Genomic DNA, 23,143 nt, shown 5'->3' on the forward strand with positions numbered 1-23,143 from the left:
TGATGGCTTCGACACCCTAAGCCCAAATCTGTAGGTTGCCCACATGAACAAAATGTGCTGTGCCGAAAGGCTTGGGGTTACCAAGGGTTACCCTTTTCCTTTTTCACCCCCCGGTAGGTGCACCCACACATGTGAGCTACCGTTTTCATCGGGACACATGTGGGGACGCGGGAAGGTAGGTCAGGTGTTGTTGGTGGTGTGTTTCGGTGGGTGGCCAGAGCGAAATGTCTGAGAATTGTCTTTATTTCCAGCCAATTTCAGAGACATTTCCCTCTGCCACTCACCGAAACAGGCGAATATTGGCATGCGGGAAGGTAGGAAATGTATTGTTGGCGGTGTGCTTCGGGGGTGGCCAGAGCGAAATGTCTGAGAATTGTCTTTATTTCCAGCCAATTTCAGAGACATTTCCAGAGAAATAAGATCATCATTTTAAGAGATTACTTTTGCAACATGTGCAAAACTAAGATCAGAGGGACATGTTTGAAACATTCTATATTCCATTTAGTCTACTGTATCTTGAGAATTGAAAAGTTGGATTTCCAAAATCTACCCTGGGGGATTTTGAGAGGCCAACCTACTATGGTGAACAGGAAAGACAATGAAGTCTAACCAGAACCATTGAAGGTTGGTAGTCGAACTCCAAGGCGTAGACTCAGGAGGGGCGCGAGAGTGGTCTAGGGCTACAATGAGTTCACAGAACGATTTAGATTTATTAGGCCCTTAAAATACACACTTGGCAATGAAACCTCCAGGCAAATATTGGCACGCACTTACTAAAAAATACATTTATGCATTCACTCTTGTGCTAAGATCAAAAAGTAGAGTATTCAAAACCAGTGCAGTACAAGTAAGTAGTCTGATGCATAACACAGAAGAAACACTTTGGAGCAACACTAAGACCATTCCCTATGACTTAATTCCAACCGTGAGGTGGTTTGGGGCCTAGTGCCCTAAAATCTATCAGTTCCAAAAGATATACTTTTCAAGTAGGTGTATTATGAGATTGGACAATGTCAGTTGTTGTGATTCAGAGTTCCAAAAAGTTAAGGAAAGTTCAGGTAAGTAAGCTCTCTCTCAATCGCACAACACTAGGGCAGGCCCCGGAGGAGATCCTTGACTAGACGGCCACTGATTTAAGTTAGGAATGATAGAGATGGGGATAGGATTTTACAGCCATGTAACCCTATAGACATAGTGGGGGGGAGACAGGTATGTTAAATTACCCCCTTAATCCGATTTCTCCAGAGACCATTGCTGGGCATCCAGAGACCACTGGTGAGGTTCCAGTTGGGGACACTTTCTTCTGTGTTTGGTCCAGTCGAGGGAAGCACAGGCATCGCGTATACAGAGGTCAGTTTGGAACGTGGGATTTAGTTTGTCAGTCACGGTACCCAATGCTCCTTTAGGGAGAATTCTCTGTAAAGGCTAATTTCCCAAACCTAGTGAGTCCCCCAGCAGCTTTGCTGGATTTTTGGGGTTTATTTTTTTCTCCTGCTAAGAGTGAGACTCTTTTCCTCCCACTCTTAGACATGATTTGAGGTGTTCCTTTGACTTTGTATGTGTTCTATGGGCTATGGGGTCCTTTACCCCATAGGGCTTCATGTGATTTTGGTATGTGGGTTACACAGCACCCTCCGTGCCGTAACCCAGGGGTGTCGTAGCGACCCCCCAACATAGACTCCATACCCTGGGACGGTCTCCCAGGGCATGTAAAGTCACCATTGGCTTTACTAGTCTCAAATTGTGAATAGAACCAGTACAAACCATCCTATTGTGGACATACTGGTTGGGGCAATTTGATTGCCCCGGGGTCTGTTGTTCGAGGGGGCACTGTCCAGTTCCCCCCGTCCGAGTTTTGGCTGGTGGCAGTGGATACTACTTTTTATATTCGACCGCGAATATATCCGTATGGGATTTTCCCATTGTTCGAGGCTACCACCTTTTAAAATAGCCTCGAACATACCGCCGGTTTATTAAATTAATATAAATTCACTGGTTGGTATTTTTCACTGTAACTTGGTTCCAAAATGGCGTTTGTGTTCGCTTCTGTGACTCCAACCCAAGTCGAGCCCTTTGTTCCACTTTTTGGTGGGCTTCTCCACAGAAGCCTCCAAAAGTGGTACCACAGGGGGTGTGGGAGGGGGTTTAGGCTTGTGTGATTGGCCCAAGTGGTGAGCCGCTCAGCTCACCACTTAGTGCGTTTGATTGACAGCTAGGCTGAATGAATGGGGGTTTTCAGCATAAAAGCAGGGCTTTGGGGACTGGAACTTCAGAAGTCGCCACAGGACCTAAAGAATCCGAGGAGGGAGAAGCCGAGCCGACCTGCAACGACGACACCACTGGTGGAGCCCTGCTGAACCAGTGGAGCACCACTTTTCCCCGACGACAGAGGAGATCTCCAGTCCGGAGAGTCTTCTTCCTTTGACTGGTGGGGATAACCAATTTGCCCGTCTTTTCGCCTTCCTGGACCATCTCGTGGCCGCCTTGCCCATGCCAAGCACCCCGGCAACCGGAATACCGCGGTTTACCACTACCACGAAGAAAAGGGTGGTACCTTGTAACCGGGAAACTCCGCGGCTGGTTTCTTCCCTGGCAGTGCAACGACCTTCAGCTTTCCTCCACGTCGAGACTTCTTCCTCTGGACGAAACACCGACTTGCACTAGCTGCCTGGAACAACTGCCCCCGCTGGAGCGTTCTTCCCACTTTCAGGTACTGTGTCCCGCCTGGCTTCCCTTGTGACAGATCGTTCGGGGTGACAGTAAATCCTCGACTTTATAACCTGGGTTAGCCTGGGACTTGTTAACTGACTTTTCCTGACTTGATCTCAATCTTTTGTGAACTTTCTACAAAGACTCTTTGGGCATAACCCCACTGTGTGATCCTGGACACATTTCGCTTGCTCTCTCTAAGAGTGGGCCTGGCATTTGAACTTCCTTACTCTCCAGTAGACTTTGCCTAACCTACCTCACTGTGGTTCTTGGAAAAGTATTGAAATGTGTGTGCTTTCATAACTCTGCCTTTTTCCCTCCCTTTTTAATAACTTATTAGAGTGCCATCTTATGTTAAGCGCTCACCTCTGTCTGAAAATAAGTGGTGTTTCTCATTAAGACATGTCTAATAAGTAATTAGGGTTGTATATATATAATAGTGACTGTGTGTTGAATTTACTTACCTCTTTGTGCTAGTGTAATTTACAAGTGTGTCTTTAAATAAATAATTATATACTTTTACACCAAAGCTCTGGTCAGTGTTTGCTTGTACTACTGTATCTCTGTACCTATTGTGTATACTCTATATACTGCCTAACTCATCTTGAGAGAGGTCTGACTGCTCAGCCGCAGCTACCAGGTAAATCTGGGTGGTACAGACTGTTACCAATTGGGTTTACTGCCAACCACCTGTAGTCCTAAATCTTTTGCAGTGGTCCCTAAGGGAACTGCACAGGTTTCTGCCTAACATGCTCTAATCCAGGCACTGTCCAGCTGAACAACCCTGCGAGGAAGTGATAAAAATTTGTGCCGAGCAGGACACCTCCCAGTTGCGAAGACGACTGGTTACAACAGGAGACAACACGATCAGGCAGTGACAGCCGATCTTCGGATGGTGAATGCAGGAGCAGGCATCTTGTATAACAAGATGAAGATCTTCCAGGTTTCAAAGATACACTTGGTATGGCAACTGCTGCAGTGAGGTAGCCAAGCAGAGAGCTGATCAGTCCGTAGGTTGGTCCAGGATATGTCTAAGGGCTCAGAAGGCACAGATCCTTGAGCAGGGGGCAAGACTAATTGTTCCCACCGGTCCGGGGTTCGAAGCACAGACAAGGGTCTTCTTGAGATCAGGCAGGGGAGCAGAGCTTCACCAGGACTTCACGGGCGTTGATGGTGGTCAGCTGCAAAGGTCATCCACGGCTGCACTTCTTCACATGGTTCTTAGCTCCGGTGATGATCTCTCAAATACCTCAATGTAGCCAAGATCTGGACTGATAGCACACTCAGGTACACTAATGGTAATGATCTGCACCATTGTAACTGGCAGTGGCTATCCACCGATTGATAGCCCTAGTCACACAATCCGCCCTGTGCCAGACACTCGGGGGCCAGAAGTGGACTGGGTTCAGACAGTCCCAGCCCCCACACATCTGGCCACACACACAAAACACTACTTTTTCCTGGGAAAGCAGGTGCTTCCCCCACAAAAGGGCATGCCATATATGGCAATTCCAGACCTGAGATGGCAGGAAAAAGGACAGTTGAAAATGCTGTGGCACGGCCATCCTACAGTGCTGGTCACTCTTAGTAGCCATTTGCAGTGATTGCACAAGTGCTCAAGTAAAAAAACTCAAAACATGGTATAAAAATATCCACTGCCACCAACCCATTCTGGACATTTTGCAAAAACCACACAAGAAAAAGTTATAAGTGTACTAAGTATCCTAACCACATTTCACTTTAAGGGGATGAGTGCAGCGTTAAGAATGCAGGAAATCCCCTAGGTGAGACAGTCACCCAGTACTGATAGTCTTAGGGACTGATCCGTATCACCATAATAATGAACAAAAAGATAAAGGAAGTAAAGGGATTACTTGCCTCCAAAACGCCAGGTCAGCAGTCAAAGCAAAAAGAAAGGGTGTCCCATAGAACTCTATGGGAGGAAAGCAGCAACAAAAAGAAAATCTTTCCTAACAAGATGCATCTTTGTGGAAACAGCTGTTCAATTCAAACACAATTTGTAACCTGCTTTCACCCATGTGAACAAAGCTGTAGGAAACATTTAGGTTTTAAGTATACTTTCCATGGAGCATGCACACCATCCTGGACGTCTGAAGAACACCATTATCCATAGAAAAAACAGGCAGCGATAAGGAGCACGATGCTCTTTCTTGCTGATCCCTGCTCTCAAAATGCCAGGAGAGTTGAGTCTATATGGATTGGGCTGCTGCACTACCCCCCTCCCCGGTATACACGCTCATTCTTTTGATTCCTGTACCTGGTTGGCGTTTGCACACACTGGAGCAGACTCTGGCTCTGTGGGTGGGACAGATATTTAGTGTGGCCTTTCTCATGGTTATTATCCGTGTTTTTCAATCGTGTGCTTTTCTCATGCAGACCTTCATTGCTTAAAGAATCTCTGAAGCAGACGGCGATACCACAAGAAGGGAAAAGGCAGACATGCTGAAGAGCCCAGTGCTGAGATTGCGCACTAAGCTGATGGCCAGCACCTGTTTTTTCACCCTGCTTTCTTGTATATGTGCTTTGAACACTGTGCCCTCCCCCATCACTAGTTATGCGCTCTGTTGCTTTCCGAAGCGAAGGCCCGCTCTCAAGAAATACCCTAATAATAATAACTCTCACTAAACCACTGCCATTACATACACACATCAGAATGAAAGCAATGTTATTATTCTTTAATCAACGGGCCAGTTCCCAAAAATAGTTTCACAATGCTAGAAAGCACGCTATATCTTGTGTGTTACAGGAGGGACTACACTAAAGCAATTAAACCGAAGGCCAGCTAGCTGCTGTTGATGTATGGTGTTAACAACATAATAATGCCTTGATTTATAAGATACATTGAAATCACAGCACTGAACAATACATCTTAAAATACATTACCACATTTTCCATACTTTATTTCAACATGACTTTCAGGAGGAGGTGGTCAAACACAGTTTCTGCTAGGATTTCAACATTTTGGGGTACGTTCAAGGATAGACGTTTCCACTTTAGGGCACCACATAACATCCCCCATCTACTTAGTATCAGTGGGTGCCGTTGGCTGAGTTCAGGTCTTAAGAAAACATTGTTTTGCGATTAGTAAAAACTGGGACAATAATTTTCTAGAGCCTGGCGGTAAGTTAAAAGTCCTTTGCAGTAAACATACTAGCAGCTCTTGCAGTACAACTACATCGTGGATAACAGAGATTTTGGATAGTATTTTAGTCCAGAAACTTTGCGGGACCTCACAGGACCACTTTAGATGGAAAAATTATGCATTAGGCTCATAGAATTTTGCGCAGTCTACTATATTCGAAGGATGATCATATGTTTGGAGTTGTTTAGAGGATATGCATTCTATGCCTTTAAAGTTAACATTTTATTTGTAACCCCTGGGCGTCTCTCCATTTTACAGTGTGTTGTTGCTTCCCAGGTGCCTCAGAATACGAGATAGTTGTAAAAGTAGGTTGGGAGGGCAATGAGAAATCTGTGAGAGGAAGGACTAATTGTGACAGAGTCAGGGACCCCTCTCAACTTCGGGCAGGAGGCCTAAAAGGATGTTTTCCAGAGCCAATTCTGCCCCGGAAGTGCTGTGAGGAAGTTGTGAGGGCCCCAGTCTCTGTTCCCCTTTGTGTACCTGGTTACAAATGGGAAGAGGCACTTTTAATCACCCCATGCCTGCCGCCATGCAACATGCTGGCCAGTGTGATCCCTTCTATTTCAGCACTACCAAGCCCAGAAATCCTCAGAAGCGAGAAACATTCAACCCTCCAGCGAGAGAGGTGCCAGCGAACACAAAGCCAGCGGAATGTTGCTCGCTGTGGACCAGCAGTCAGGATGCTCAATTACGCAGGAACAAGAACACTTAGACATTTGTCTCTGGATGACACCACGAAAAAAACAGTGGACCCGCGATTGAAAAGGGGACAGGGCTTAAAAGGGCACTTCATAGCTGCTCACCTGTGTAACCCAGCATCTGGGGGAGAGCAAGGCAGGGATTGGCACAGGAAACCTGGTGGGGAAGAGGATGAAAAGGGACAAGCAAAATCGGAAAGGGTGGTTTGTTTGGGTGAGGTCAAGGGGAGAGTAAGAACAACAGGAGACCAGGCAGTGGAAGGACGGTGGATCAGAGTGTGGAGGAGATTAGCGGAGTGTGCTGGAAGTGAGGTATTGGTTGGTGAGAGAAAGTGGTACTTGGGTGTGAGAATGCATGAGTGAGAAAAGTGTCTGGGAGAGTGAATGTGAGAGGAGGAGGGATGGAGCGTAGTGAGAGTAGACTCTTGAATCTCGTGGGTCGCAGACAACTGTCCTAGAGTGCTATGTGACTTGGAGGGAACTCACTCCTTCTCCTCAAGAGGGAGCCGCCGCCCCCCCCCCCTTCCTGTGAGGCAAGGGAGGTCAGCCCGCTCAGCAATACCTTCCCTAGAGGTCGAGGCAAGTGGCACCTCACCAGGAGAGACTCTCCTCTTAGGGACAAGGACTGCCGTTCCTGGGAGGAACTCCCTAACAGACATTCATATTATGGCCTACATGACATGTTGCACAGCATCAGAAGCTTTTGAATATCATGGCTGGGACGAAGAAACTATTGGTGAATACCAAAATCTTACAGAGAAATAACATGCGTCTTTAAATCACAGTGTCCAATTCACTGCGACGAGTAGATTTAATAACTGGCACGTGACATACAAAGAGGAGAGAGGCAGAGTCAGCACATGCAGACAAGCCAGCAAGCTTGAAACTCGCCTGAAGGAGGAGACAGGAACGCACAGAAGGAACCCAGCTAGAGAGACAGGGATGCAGGGAATCACGGCACCCAGTCAGCACGAGAAGCCCACGGAGAAGAAATCCAGAAGGAGAGAGTGGGACTACAGAGGCGCAGCATGCCCACCCAACACGAGAAACCAGCAGGGCGCATGCCCAAAGGAAGAGACGGTGACGCCAGAGCTACGGCGTGACCCCTGTACGAAAAGTCTGCAGAGCAAAAGCACGAAGGAGAAAGTTGGTTGCGAGACCACAGAAAGCGTGATGGACAGCGGATCTCTCCAACATCGCTGATACCACTGCTTATCGAAGGACAGAGGGTGTTGACACCTCATCAAAAGGCAAGGACATCAGAGAGACCACACTGAGAAGTATGCCAACCAAGTGCAGGCTATGGCGGTCCGAGACCGGAGAGAGGGTCACCAAAGAAAAAGGCTCCCGAGGACGTTCTCCCACAGAAGAGAAGGTAATGGGGAGAACTGGCATAATGGGAGCTGAGAAGGGATCAATATATTAAGCAAATAACGAGTTAAAGTTCCCATTGAAGGAAATGAACTATGGGGCTATAAGAGAAAGTCATAATATACAGAGAAAGAAATTGTGGATAACACCACCCTGGGAAAAGGGGAGTGTCACAAGACAACTTGTACAAGGAGAAGAGAATATCAAAAAGGAGAGATTATTGTGAACCAGAGTTTAGAGAAACTAGGCAAGTGAAGCCCGTCAAGAACCAAGAAGGCCAAAGTAAGCTGAGGAACAATTGGCCAAGAGAGAAAGACTGTTCAAACAAGAGTATTTTCCCCCGATATGCAGGAGACCAGGGCCAGGAATTTATAGCTAGTATAAGAGCCCAAAAGGGACTTCAAAGGGGAAGGGAGAACTCCAAACCACTCTTGAAGAGTTACAGAGACTGATGCGAGACATCACAAAGAACTATTTGAGGATTACCTATTAGCGAAGAACCCTACAGACTGGTACTAGAAGTGCCCTAAGGAGAAGGGAGTCATTCTACACTTATAAGTTAGTTGTAATAGTGGTCGGGTCAGTTAGGGTAGTTTTTGGACAGCAGACTCTTCCTTTGGACATTCACGACTGACGGATGACCACCTTAGTTAAAAATTTAGGTAGAGACCAACCCTAGAGACTAGGGAAAGTTAGGCTTTATCGTCCTTTAATAAAAGCCTTGTGAACCATGTCCATAACGTGTCCACGTCCTCATGACCTGCCACAGATACTAGGAGGACATAAGACTAAGTGACTTCATGAATTAAAAGGGGCTGAAGAAAGCCATGAGATAGTTCTGTCTTGCTAGCATCCCATAAGACTGGAGAACATGCAAAAGTATTTCCAACGTTAGAATACATATTTTTAAATGAAATACATATTTCTCAAGTATTCATTCGCTGATCCGTCAGAGGATATATGAGTTTACAGAAGGAGCCAACCATGAGAGCATTGTTTGACAAGAAAGAACTGAGTTGACACCATCACACACCAAGGTTGATTAACTAACTTGAATGTTTATAAGTCTAGAAGGGGGAGGTTAGTGTTCAGAACGTGAACATTTTCTTCATGGATAAAGCTTTTAGGGAATATGAGAGAGGTGGCACAAAAATGGCACTTGTATGTTAAGAGTGAGATAATGACTGCTCCAGAGGTGATTTGATTACCACCAACATTGCATCATTTATCTAAACTATTATCATGCTAGTCTCAATTGCCTAAACTCTCTTTGCTGAGATCAGTCTTCATCATGCATGCCGCAGGTATGAGTCCTAACTCAGTTGACTAAACGGCTATCTAAGCGGATACATTGAGTACCATTACATTTTTAGCACCAGTTAAGTTACAACTCTGTGAATTGCCAAAATCTCAAGCTAACAAAAAAGATAGTCTACCATCATTTGTTTAGCAAGTCAATTTAAAGACAAAACTCAAAAGCATTGATCACAGTACCTTGTCATTGGTTCTTTGAATGGCCTGTCTACCTGGTACATGTGTAGGTACAAGTCTGTGGGAGTTTCATCATCTGCTGCCTATTAAAAAAAAATATATATAATGATGGACATTTTGTTTCAAAGATTTTATTTTCACAGAAACATTTACCCAAGCATCCACCCAATACACGCCCACCCACCAATCATTCTTCTCTGTTTTGTGAATTAAGTTAATGCAAACATAATTAGGGAGAGAAGTTTGCGACAAGGAATAGGGCACACTCATGCCTCAGGTGCATCACAAACACAAATATTCACAATTCAGTTAACATTAAACGTGAACATTATGAAAAGGTAGAACACATTCAGTTAACTTACATATCCCAAAATTAAGGGAATAAAAAGAACCTCCCTAAAACCATACATCATATTTTAGGGATACAGAAGGTGTGTCTGTATTATTGTGAGCAACTTTCTATGAACAAACCATTATGATATAAAAGTTATGCAACATAGGAGGAACCTTTTTTTTTAACCTTAATACATTTGACTGAGCTTTTTTCTGTTAGACAGATTACCTCACTGGTGATGCTTAATGTTAGCTTGAATCTAAGAAGTACATTTCCCACCAAGAGCATAAGACAATCAGACTCAAGCAAGAGGTTCTAGATCTAATGCAGAAACTATTGTGTATGGATGTAGGTAGACACACCCACACAAAGCTGCATTTACATTTTATTCCAACATGCATGAATAAGACCACTGATCCAGACCCAATCAGCCACTGAACCTGAATAGAATGCCACACGTTTCTTATTAACATATCAGATAATACCTCAGGGACATTGGAAATGTATCATCCTCAGACCAGGGGAGGATTGCCTACAATTTAGCCATGCTCAAATACCTAGACTTTCAGGATAGCATTTCAAAAGCCATTTTGTAATTTATGCAGAAATTGTGTACCAGAAACATCAGTAAAATGTACTGAGATGCTATAACTCCAGTAGATTTATTTATTTATTGGTCACTTGTTAGGTGCTTATACAATTAGCAAAACTGTTTCAAAGCACCCACAGGGCAAACAGGATGGGGACATGAGAAGGTAGACAGTGAATTACAGCAAAGATAAATAATTGCATGAAGGGTACATACAAATATTGAGAATAGCGGGAAGGGGAGACAAGCCTACTATGCCTTGTGAGTGTTCAGAACGTGCAAGTGCAGAGGGGTTTTGGGGGTGACGGAGAAGGTGCTTTGGTGCTCATGGAGAAGTGCTCAGGGTAGGTGCTGAGAGGAGAAGAACGTAAGTGCAACCATAATGAGTGGATGAGCCAAGTAAGTGCAGTAGAAAGAAAGATAGCAGCTGAGAAGATAGATGTGGGGGTCAAGGGCCTGAGGGCACATAAGGGACCTGCACATTAGTCATGCTGCTTTAAGATTAGCAGGGAAGAGAGGAGTAGAAGTCGGAGGTAAAGAGAAAGGGCTTGAGGATTTTTCAGGACCTTAAGGAGGTCTTGCTCAAGACGCAGAGGGAGAGGGAGGCTGTTCCACAGGAGGGAGCCAGCCAAGGAAAGTGATCGCCCACCAGCTCTCTGTTAGGCAAAGCACTTAACATGCGGGGAGTTGGTGCCGAAGGAACGGGGGATTCTAGACTAGGAGAGTATTTGGTCAGGAGGTGTTGAAGATTGAGCGGTCCCCAGCCCCCAATATCCCACAATAGACTTGTGTATGATACAGAGGGAGTTGAATTTAATCAGTGCTGAGACTGGGAGCCAGTGAAGGCTTTCTAGGGCAGGAGAGATGCGGTCCCTGGGCGTGAGGCCAAGGGCAAGTCTAGCTGCCTAATTTTCATTTTTTTATTTTCATTAGCTTGTTACAAACTTTAAACATTTTTTTTTCATGTGAATAATAATTCCTATGGTGCTAAGCTTTCTTTGTTTTTTGGGGATCTTCTGGTGTGGTCTCTCCCTTACTTTCCCTGGATTACTTGTGTTCAAAGTTTATCTTCGCTTTTAGGAATTATCTAAAGCTGCTGCTAATAACTTGGATACCTTGTCCAAGTAAGTGGTTAGTGCAAAAGTTAGCTTATTGTTGACACCATTCCAGCATGATAGCCACCAAACTGTTCCACTTAGTAGCAGTCTTTCTGCCAGCAAGGATCCCAAATGTCTCATTCTCAAGGATCTTAATGCTGGGCAGAACAAGGTTAGATGCATTGGTATTTCTCCTATCTTATTGCAGAATCTACACTTATTGTCTTTAAATTGACAATTTTCTCTGAATTTCCAAAATCTCTTTCGTTGGAAAAAAGTGAAAACGAAATTTCATATAGAGGTTCCGATGATATCGATTTGGAAATTTCTCTTAGTAACTGGGTAGTTTTTTCATGGCCTTTGACTCGCTACATGCAAATGTTTGTTTGAGTCTCCGTTCTGCAGTGTCGATCGATCCTGGTGCCAGAGCTTCTTTTTTACAGCCTCAGGATTAGTGTGTAGCGTTGCTGTGTTTGCGTTGAGAGCCACAAGTATTTCTTCACATCGTTCAGCCCATTCCTTAAGTATGGGCTCTGAGGAAGTGGGCCGGAAGAACAAGTTACTTCTTACCTAGTAACGTTCTTTCGATGGGATGTTCCTCCGACATATTCCTTATCTTTGATAATTCGTCTCCTGCTTGCTGGCCTCGGACACTTTTTCTCTGTAGAGGGCGCTGCACGTCGACGTCCGCCGAATCGAGGTCCCTCGACAGCCACCGTATCAGTGCCGACGTCACCATGCCCATAAATAGCCACGCGCGGCGTCCGTTGCTCAGTTCCATTTTGTAGCATAAGATAAGTCATGCCTGAACTGGTTATTGACCTTGAAGGAGTGTAAGCTGCAACCACAAGGGAAGTATTACTGCGGGGATGGATGGGAGGGGCGATAAGGAATACGTCGGAGGAACATCCCATCGAAAGAACATTACAAGGTAAAAAGTAACTTGTTCTTCGAAGGGATTGTGTCCTCCAACGTATTCCTTATCTTTGATAGATTCCCATAGCAGTGGCAAGTAATTGGAGGTGGGAGTAATAATGTCATGTATCCCTTTTAGGAATGAACCAAATGTAATACGGCTTTGCCAAATCTGGTCTCTTGACTAGTGGAGGAATCCAGGTTGTAAAATTTTGTGAATGTATGTGTGGACAACCATGTGGCAGCCGCACATATGTCTCGGACCGGTATCCCTCTTTGGAGGGCTGAAGAGGCTGCGATACCCCTGGTTGAATGAGCCCTAAGATTTTGGGGTGGCTCTTTCCCTGCCAGTTTGTAACATTCCAGAATGGCCAAAATAATCCACCTGGAAATGGTCTGTTTTGTTATGGGTAGTCCCAACTTGTGACCTGAGTATCCTACAAACAGTTGGTCTGCTTGCCTAATCCTAGCCAGTCTGCTGATGTAAAAGCTCAGAGGTCGCCTTGGGTCCAGCCTATGTAGCTTTTCTTCCTCTTTCCCCGGATGGGGAGGAGGGTAGAACGAAGGTAAGGTAATTTTCTGAGTGATGTGAAATTCAGAAACCACCTTTGGGAGGAAATTAGGCTTCACCTGTAGGACAACTTTGCCCTTATGGAAAATTGTATGGGGGGTTTACAAGAAAGCTTGTAATTCGCTCACCCTCCTGGCAGATGTTAGTGCTACCAATAGGACAGTTTTAAGAGTGAGAAATCTCAGCGAACAAGAGTGGAGTGGTTCGAATGGAGTACCCATTAGGAAATTTAAGACTAAATTTAAGTCCCATAAGGGAACTTGGAATGGTCTTGGAGGATAAACATTAGTTAATCCCTTGAGAAATTGTATTACTAGAGGTAGTTTGAAATACAATGGTTCCTCCGCAGTGCGCTTGAAGATTGAAAGCACTGTGAGATAGCCTTTTACAGTGTCAACTTGAAGGCCTGAGTTTGCCAAGTAGAATAGAAACGATAACACCGTTGGTGTACCACATGAAAAAGAGTCGATATTCTCTTCTCTACACCAGCTGCAAAATTTGTTCCAATGGCAGCAGTATAAAGAATTTGTTGCTGGCCTTCTGGCCGAAAGCAACACCGCCATGACGTCATCAGGGAGGTCCCAATCCTTGTACCTCACCCTTTCAGAAGCCAAGCGTGAAGGTTGAGGGTTCTGATGTCTGGATGGAGAACCTGGCCTCCCTTCTGTGAGAGAAGATTCTGTTGGAGTGGAAGCCGGATTGGAGGACAGATGGACATATCTAGAAGGTCCGGGTACCACGTTCTCCTGGCCCAGTCCGGGGCAATTAGGATCATGGTTTTCCGGAATCTTCTCAACCTCCTGATCATTTGAGGAATAACAGGGACTGGTGGAAACGCGTAAAGGAGTGGGAACTCCCAGACCACTACGAACGCGTCCCCTAGAGCTCCTCTCGGGGAACATTTCTTTGAACAGAACAGATCGCACTACCTGTTGGTGCTGGTGGCGAACAGATCCACCTGAGGGGTTCCCCAAAGGGCGAAGATCTCTTGAAGGACTTCCTGAGCTAGCTCCCACTCATGGTAGACTGTGCTCTGCCTGCTCAGAGCGTCCGCTGTCAAGTTCTTCTCTCCGGCTAGGTGGACTGCCGATAGAGAGATTCCTTCCTGAATTGCCCAAAACCATAGCTGCATTGCCTCTGTGCACAGTGGCAGTGACCCTACGCCTCCTCTTTTGTTGAGGTAGTGCATGGCCACCATGTTGTCCGTCATTATCAGGACATTTCTCCCCTGTACTGATGGGAGGAAAGTTTTCAGAACTAGTCTGATTGCTCTTAGCTCTAATAGGTTGATGTGTAGTCTGGACTCCGATGGAGACCAACGACCGCTGATGGTCAAGTCGTTGGCATGGGCTCCCCACCCCGTGAGTGAGGCGTCTGACTACTGTTCTCTCCGGCCATGGTTGCCAAAACAGTTCTCCTTTCAAGATGTTCTCTGGATAGGCCCACCATTGAAGGTTGTGGGCTACCTTGTCTGGAATCCGGAGGAGAGCTGACATTCTCCTTGAGAATTGCGACCACTGAGTTCTCAGTACCCACTGAAGAGATCTCATTCTCAGGCGAGCCTCTGGCACAAGGAAGATGTAGGATGCCATGAGGCCTAGCAAGCTCAAAAAGTCAAAGGCTGGGAGACGTTGGGCATTTTGAAACTTGTTGACCATCTGCAGAATATCTTGAGCCCTCACCTCTGGTGGCGAGGCTTTTCCCAGGGAAGTGTCCAGGACTGCTCCAATGAACTGGAGTCTCTGTGATGGTATCATCAGTGACGTCTTCAAATTGTGGGAGAAGCCGAGTTTGTGAAGGAAGTGGCAGACATAATATAGCTAGATCTGAGCTTGTTCCGAAGATACAGCTCTGATCAGCCAATCGTCCAGGTAGGGGTAGACGTGGATCCCTCCTTAGACTCGCAGCCACTACCGACATTAGCTTGGTGAAGACCCTCAGGGCGGAGATCAGCCCAAATGGCAGAATTCGAAATTGATAATGAGAGCCGCCAATTGCGAACCTCAAGTATTTCCTGTATTTGAGATGGATTGGCACATGGAAATAAGCATTCTGAAGGTCCAGAGATACCAGCCAGTCCTGGAGCTGGAGGGCCTGAAGGATCTGAGAGAGAGTTACCATCTTTAACTTGTCCTTCCTGAGGAACTTGTTCAATTCTCTTAAGTCCAGGATGGGTCTCAGTCCTCCGTCCTTCTTTGGTATGAGAAAGTAGGGAGAGTACCAGCCCTTGTTCCTGTCCGCTACAGGTACCGGTTCTATGGCACCTTTCTCTAGCAGGTCTACAATTTCCTGCAAGAGGAGCAGATCTGGAACTTTTAGAGAGCTGTGCCCCGGTGGATGACTCGGAGGGGTTTGTAGAAAGGGTAGGCAGTAACCCTGGGCAACTGTCTCCAATGCCCAAGCATCTGACATAATAGCCTGCCATTCCGTCAGATGGTGAGTTAACCTGCCCCCTACAGGTGTTTTGTGTGGAAAGACCTCAGAGTGGTTTGGGGGCGGCTGATGCAGATGCCGAGGGTAAAGAGGCACCTGCTGCTGCTGCGGCGTCTTTAGTACTTTTGACCCGTCCACCTTGGGTGGATCTCTTTTGGCCTCTTTGAGCCGGCTGTCCTCTGCCTTTCCCGAATGCGTAATAATAGCGAAAGGACTTTCCTCTCCCAGAGGTTCCTGAGGGGCAAAAAGGAGCTTGGCGGATTGCAGCTCCTAAAGATTTTGCCGCTGCTTTAGATGTTTGCAACTTTTCCAGACTGTCATCAGCCTTTTTACCGAATAAAGAAGAGCCGTCAAAGGGCATATTCAAAAGTCTGGCCTGTACATCTGGAGCAAAGCCAGACTTTCGCAACCACGCATGCCTGCGGATTGTCGTACTTGCCGCCATGGCCCTGCTGATACTGTCAGCGGAATCGATGCCAGTTTGAAGTGATTCTCACATGGCATCTTTGCCATCTTTAATGATGTTAAGGAAGGCTTCCCTTTCCTCTCCTTCCGGTATGCAGTCAGCCGCTGATGCACACTCCCATAGTGTGTGACTGAACCTGGCGAGCGTACAGGTGGCGTTGATGGACTTCAACGCCATACTACAAGCAGAAAATACTTTTTTTGCCATAGAATCGTACCTTTTGTCATCTCTATCCTGTGGGACAGTAGGGTAAGCGGATCTGCTGCTCGATGAAGTTGCCGCTTGAACCACCAGGCTCTCTGGAGTCGGGTGTTTTGATAAGTATTCAGGGTCAGCCGCAGCTACCCTATACTTGGCTGACAATCTTTTATTGACTGCAGGGATAACCTCAGGAGTTTCCCAATTAGATGAAATCTTCCTTTGCAAGGCTGCATGGAAGGGGACCACAGGATCCTCCTGTGGACCTTTGTCTAGTATGTCTGTCAGGTCATCCTGTTGAAAAACAGATGAAGGCGCAGACCAACCCATAAATTCAATAATCCTTGCCATCAGGGTTCTATAGGGTGTTTCGGCATGTTCCCCTGGGTCTGGTTTGACAAATTCAACTTCTGGGGAAGTGTCCAGCCCACTTGCTTCATGTAATGATTCTTGTAGGTCTTTCAACCTTCTTTACTCAGAGGTAAAATCCTCTGAAACAGGTAGTGTGGTCCTCTGCAACCCAAAGGTTTCCTGGTCAGAATCCTCCCCTTCTTCATAGATTGAAGATAATCCGGGGTACTCTGACCTCGGAAATGGTGTAAAACCCATTTCTAAGGCAGAAGGAGCCAAACACGTCATTATTGGGCGAGAAAACGTCGATGTCGTCGACGCCGATGTGACAGGCTTCGAAGGCGCCGAGAAAGGCATCGAGAAAACTGGAAGAAGCCTCAAAGAACTCGAGAGGATCGGGATCCTACTTGAGGATGTCGACGACGGTCTCTGCGTTGTGCCGGAGGCTCTTGGTATAACCATTGGCTGTGAAGTAGCCGTGGTTTTCTCTTTTATCGGCGTCGATGGCAGCGTCGACGATGGCATCGATTCGATCGACCGATGCGTCGAAGAAACCTTCGACAACGGCGTTGATGGCGTCGATCCATGCGTCGAAGCGATCTTCGACGACGGCGTCGAAGATGGTGCCTTCTTATCCGATAGCCCGTGGCGCTCTCGGGTGGACTCTTTCGCCGGGTGCAGTGGCTCGCGGCGTTTCGATTTTTTGGGTTTTTCACCCGGGGTATCACCCTCAGCAGTCTTCGAGGGGGTCGAGGCCGCTTTCTCGAAGACGCTTAGCATTTTCTTCCTGAATTCCTCCCACTCAGCCTGAGAGATGTGTTTTGTGGGGGCAGGAGACCCTTTCTGGGGAAACAGAAGATGACGAGGAAGGGGATCTTCGACATCTATTCTTGGAGTGTCTAGATCTCGACGAATGGTGGGAGCTACTTCGAGACCTAGAATGGGAATGCTTTCGACGGCGAGGAGACAAATGCCTCGACCGAAGAAACTTTCTAGGAGGTTTTGACTGACTTACCTCTCTCGAGCTTCCCCTTGTGCTCCTTCAAGGCTTTCGCCGTCATGCACATGCAGTCCTCACACTCCGAACAATGGTGCTCGACTCCCAAGCACCAAAAGCAGATCCTGTGTGGATCGGTTATCGACATTTTCTTTCCGCAGTCTCGACATTTTTTGAAGCCGGACCGTGGAGTCGTCGGTTCTGATGAAGAAGCCATCGAGAACGAGTTGGTATTTCAAGTAAATATAAGAGGTTTTATCTGACTGAACTGAGCAACGATATTCCGAGGCCCCACGAAGCACGGAAAAACAGAACTGAGCAACGGACGGAGCGCATGGCTATTTATGGGCATGGTGACGTCGGCGCCAATACGGTGGCTGTCGAGGGACGTCCAGCGCCCTCTACAGAGAAAACATTTCCGAGGCCAGCAAGCTGGAGACGAATTATCAAAGATAAGGAATACGTCGGAGGACACAATCTCTTCGAAGTGGGCTGTCAGCTGTTGGGAGGACATCGTCTCGTACTTCACTGACTTCAGCTCCTGGTACTTACTGCATTCATCCTCTCCTAAAGGACTACCTGGACTCACACATTCAAACATATAATTTACCAAGCTCCTCTAGAATTATAAGTGTCTAATATGTATTTTCTACAAATGTTTTCATTAGGCCACGCCCCTTTTTTGGGTGAAGGAATGAGAAGAGCGGCCTGCGAGCACGCTCCGAGGAAGTGGGCTGTCAGCTGTCCGCTGCTCGCAGCGCAGCTGAGCAGCCGCCCACACCTCCGGTCCCACCCTCGGATTAAGGCAGAGCTTTGTTCCGTTAGGGCTGAACTCAATTGAGCAGTATAGCCGCATGTGCTCTATCGGTAAGACTTGTCTTAAGTATTCATTGTGGGAGTTCCTAAACTGTTGGGAAAAGCGTGGCAATTGTTTGTTCTCTGCGCATTTCTGAGTACCACGACTTATAGTTATCTATCATCATTCTCTAGCTTTCCATTTCACTGACTCGACATATTATTAAGTCCTTTCAGACGGAGATACACTATTATCTTTGTGCCGCTCGCACATATACTATTATTTCTGTGCCGTTCGCACTTATATCTGAATATATTTACATAAGTCCACTTTCTCGTGGACGTATATGCCTATCGAATTGGCCCTGCAACATGGCTAGTAATTTGCATAGTGGGAAACACAATAAACCTGCCGCGGTCATTATTAAGGAAGGGTTGTTTAAATTTGCAGAAACTACAAAACCTCTGTGCACTCAAATCGAGCCTATTCCTAATTTGAGTCATAATAGTGTGGTGGTTGATTTCCCCTCGTCCATCACAACTATGGATCAACTTAGTAATGACATTAATGAGAAACAACAAAGTGTTCTCATGACTCTGCCTGGGGATGCAACCACTGATAAAAAATCTTTCCGTATTAAGGAGATGTATGATGGGGATTTTTCAGTCCAGCATAGCTTTCTAAGTGTCAGGGAACCAATCTTACCAACGGTGATAGCTAATTCAAACAAGCATATCAGTGAACATATTTCAGACATCTCGATGATGGGATCTACCGTACTGACAGAACTTTTCAAGCGGGCACGCTTATCACTTGGCCCGGCTACGCCTGCCACAGGTAGACAAGGGGGCATAGAACACGTACATTTGCATCAAGCAAGCGTCTTAGACGTGGCTTCCACTGCAGTCACTTCTGATGGTCATTCACAGTCCACTGCAGAGGCCATTCAATGAAAATGAGCACCTCCAGAATCGCAGAGTTAAAAGGTATAAGCAAGGCAATGTTTCAGCATGATCTGGAAGCTGGTCTTGATAATGTAACCCCCAGCCTCAAACAAGGTATACGTGGGTGCTCAAGTCCAGTAGATTTAACCTCTCCTCCCAGGAATACATTTGAGCCGGTACATAATACCTTTTCCGGGCCTTCCCCAGTTGCCCACTTATCGGAGAACTTGGATGTGCAATTCCCTGTTATGACTAGGATTTTAAATCTCCTAGACCGGGGGCATGAACTGACTCATCTCGAATTAAGATCCATAAAACACTCAAATACTGAGATTTTAGCATGTGTAAACAAGATAGAAGGTCTTGTTTATGGCAGCCTAAACAAAGGTGTAGTCACCAAGAGTGTTTGAACTCCTTAATTTGCCAAAAAACACTCAGTCTAGAGCTTCTCAAACTGATCACGTTGACATGAAGGCTATGTGTCCACAAACCAATATTGCAGGTAATGAAGCTTTGTTTTTGAAACTTTCCTTTTCGCAAGTTATAACTAAGCAGCAAGAGGACTTGGGTTGTGTTGAGAATGATACAGTCATACATACTCAATGTCCTCAAGTGGTAATTTACAGCAGAGTGGAGGAAATGATTACTAAACTCGCTGCCAACATAATACTATTGGCGTGTCACATAGGTCTATCCCTTGAGTCCATTAATGGTCCTAATTCTACTGCAGTGGTGGATAGTCCTTCAGCACTTGTTCAGTTACTAGAACTGGAACATAGTGAGAATGTACCTGTGGTAACTCCATCTATTGTCATTGAAGACAGTAGGTCGGACTGTGATGGTAATGGTTTAAAGAAAGGGGCATTTATGTCCCGCAAACAAAGACGCCTACATCAAAGGGCGCTAAAACGTGTACAAAATGAAAAACAAAAAACAATTAAAGAATCTAACAGTTCAAATAAATTTGAGCATTCTGAAGGCCATCTTGTCGACATGATTGTCCCAGTTATTAATTCTAATGCTCTGTCCAACTTGGATGTGGGCGTAGCAGACCTGGATCAGTTAAATGCGGAGAGCAAGTTAGCTTTGGAGCACCCGCATGAAGAGATTGATCCGGTTTACAGTAACAAAAAGGAAACACTAACTGTAAAAAAAAAAAAAAATCCTATAATTCAAAATCAGGTAAAATCACGCCAAATGCATTGCCGATTAGTGAAGGAAAACTATCAGATGCTTCTAATAAATCTTCAAGTGTTTCTCCTTTTATCCCATGACGTTGGTTTGTACTAAAAGTCTGCAACATACAAACGAAACCAATGAAGGGCGGTTAGTCCAGGGTCCTGTAAATCAACCAATTGGTCCTAGTGTAGTTCAAAGAAAGAAACAATGGGATCAAATCTCAGGATTTGTTATTAATAGAAAATATTGCAGCTCCAACTGAACACCTTGTCTCTGATTCTGTACATGTTGTATCTCATTCAGAGCCAGTTGATATTGTAAAGGGTATGGGACAGCACAAAGAATCAGAGCTTGGTCTTAAACAAACTGAAGTTAATGCTGCAGTGCTACATAATTCTGCCACTGTATTAGGAAGGCTAAGCGACCCGGCTCAACGTGTCAATGAACGAATAAATCGTGAATTCATATTTAAACGTTTTTCATAAAATCCCAATGTTGAGACCTTTAAATTCAAATTATGTGGAATGGGTGAAATTAGCTAATTTCAATACGGGTGGAATGATTTGTAAAATTGCTTCAGCAATCGTCCTCAAACAGATTTGGAATTTTAAAACAGAACTCTCAGTTCGGTTTGTTTAATGACTGTTACGAGATGAAACAGATGCTCTACAGTTTTTTAATTATGTGTCACCTACTTCTGAACCTTCTATTGCAAAAACAAGTCATGCTACGACTTTGTTTATTGCTACATCTGATGCTCTTGTACAATTGGCTACAATTGCTTCCAATATTAAGGATTGGTAACCTAGTTAGTGGACTCACTAGTGGCACACTAGGTGACCAGTCTCGGTGACCATACTAATATTCAAGTGTTTTCTTGGAATGTGTGTGGCTTTCATAATTTTTTTCCAGCACTTAAGTAGAACTTGTTGTTTAATACTCCGGCCATTATTCTCCTTCAAGAGACAATGTTTCTTAAACACTTGTCCGTTAATGGATATTCTACCTTTTCTAGTCCTGCCTTAAAATCAGGGCTGGGTCGTCCAATGGGTGGTTTGGCTATTTTGGTCAACATCACAATTAATGTCCATACCTCAGTTATTCGTCCACTAACATTCTTGCCATTGACATGGAAATGACAGTGGGGACAAGGGATAAACTGATGTTGATTAATATATACTTCAACTCTATGAAACAATTTGGATGTGGTTATGAACTTCTTTGATTCTATATTCGAAAAGGCTGTGTTATCTAATCAGTATCAGGGTATCAATGTTGGAGGTGGCTTTAATGCCAATTGTCAGGGTGATCTGGACTACAATACTGTTCATAGAGGATCATATAGTCTGAATAAATCTCGAAATCTTGGACAGATTTGGAAGCAATATTTTCATGCATGGGATATGAAGGTTGTAAGGTTTTCCAATGACACCATCCAATACACCTGGCACAGGAATCACTCGGATTCAACAACTGATTTTTTCTTTATTTCTGGTAAACTTTTGAAGTACTTCTCTCCAAGTTTTCTATTGACATGGGATTGAGTGATCACGGTCTCATCTCAATAAATCTAGACTATGCCTGGGTTCAGCTGGCAAACACTTCCGAATTGGCCCTGTCTGAAATAGAGCATCTCCCGTGCACTATTCGGTGGAATAAATTTCTATGTCAAAAGCTTGTCAACAGTTTGAATACTATAGTATTATATGATCCCAGTGTTTGTTACTCTGTGCAGGATTATCTACACTTGGAAAGACTTTAACACCATCATACGAGAAAAACTGGTGCAATTGTCTGAAACATGTACAAAATCGCAGACAACACATTCTCATTGTTTTGATTCTTATATAGCAGATTTAAAGAAACGAAAAACATTGTGACTTGAGACATCTAGCAGCACAAAAGTTATCAGTTGGTAAATATATGGCCGCAAAGAAGCATATTTCACAAGTATATAATGCTCAAAGAAATCATCGATTTGGGATGCATTTGCATGATAATCTAAGAATTATCAACCATCTATGCAAACACAACACCAAATCGATTTGGCATATGTTTAAATACTCTGGCTCCTGTTTGACTGAGAAAGTTCTACCAAACGCTATTGCTGCTAATGTTTGGTCCACTTTAATCTTGAAAAATTTTAAAATCCCTAAACATTTCCAAACTCTACAGTTTATCAAAAAGAATGTGTAGTCTCTCACTCGGTTCAATTGGTATTTGGATGACATCATTTGGGCCATAGGCAAACCAATTTTAGGCCTATAGTGCTTATGGACGCATCTTACAAAATATTTTCCAAACTTTTGCTTCAGGAGTTAGAGCAACTCATGGTACTCTCTCACAGAACCAAACTGGGTTTCGAAGACAAATGGGCATGTCCATCAATGCCAACATTTTATCCCACATGCTCTACTCTTGTAAAAAAAAAAAAAAAAAAAAGGGGGTTGGCACCATCTATATGGCTTCTATAGATCTCTGTTCAGCTTTTGATTGTGTGATTCGTGATATTTTATGGAACAAATTAAGGAGATTCAAAATCCCTAAGAATATCACTCAGCTACTAGCTTTATTACATTCAGATACATATTTTAAAATTCTTATCAATAATCAGGGTGATACTACTCATGGCATTCATACCGCTACGGGTGTGAAACAGGGATGCAGTCTTGCCTCCAACCTTTTTAACTTGTATCTAGCTGATATTGAAGCCATTTGGGATCATGTATGATGTTACCCAGTAAAACGTGGCCATCTCAAAATTCACTGGCTTGCTTATGCTGATGACATTCTGATCTTCCATAAAACACCTATGGGACTCCAAAATAAATTACAGGCATT

The 23,143-nt window shown here is 44.9% G+C and overlaps 1 protein-coding gene across 1 annotated transcript in view; it reads right to left on the reverse strand.

Moving 5' to 3' along the window:
- The window catches only part of PIK3C2A (phosphatidylinositol-4-phosphate 3-kinase catalytic subunit type 2 alpha), a 2,027,647-nt gene that overhangs the window by 1,563,518 nt on the left and 440,986 nt on the right, over positions 1-23,143 (reverse strand). Inside the window, exon 7 of the mRNA XM_069623772.1 lies at positions 9,436-9,515. Within this exon, the coding sequence (XP_069479873.1) occupies positions 9,436-9,515 (80 nt within the window). The remainder of the gene's footprint in view (positions 1-9,435; positions 9,516-23,143) is intronic.

Source organism: Ambystoma mexicanum, chromosome 11, assembly GCF_040938575.1.
Source record: "Ambystoma mexicanum isolate Mex_15411 chromosome 11, UKY_AmexF1_1, whole genome shotgun sequence".
Lineage (NCBI taxonomy): Eukaryota > Metazoa > Chordata > Amphibia > Caudata > Ambystomatidae > Ambystoma > Ambystoma mexicanum.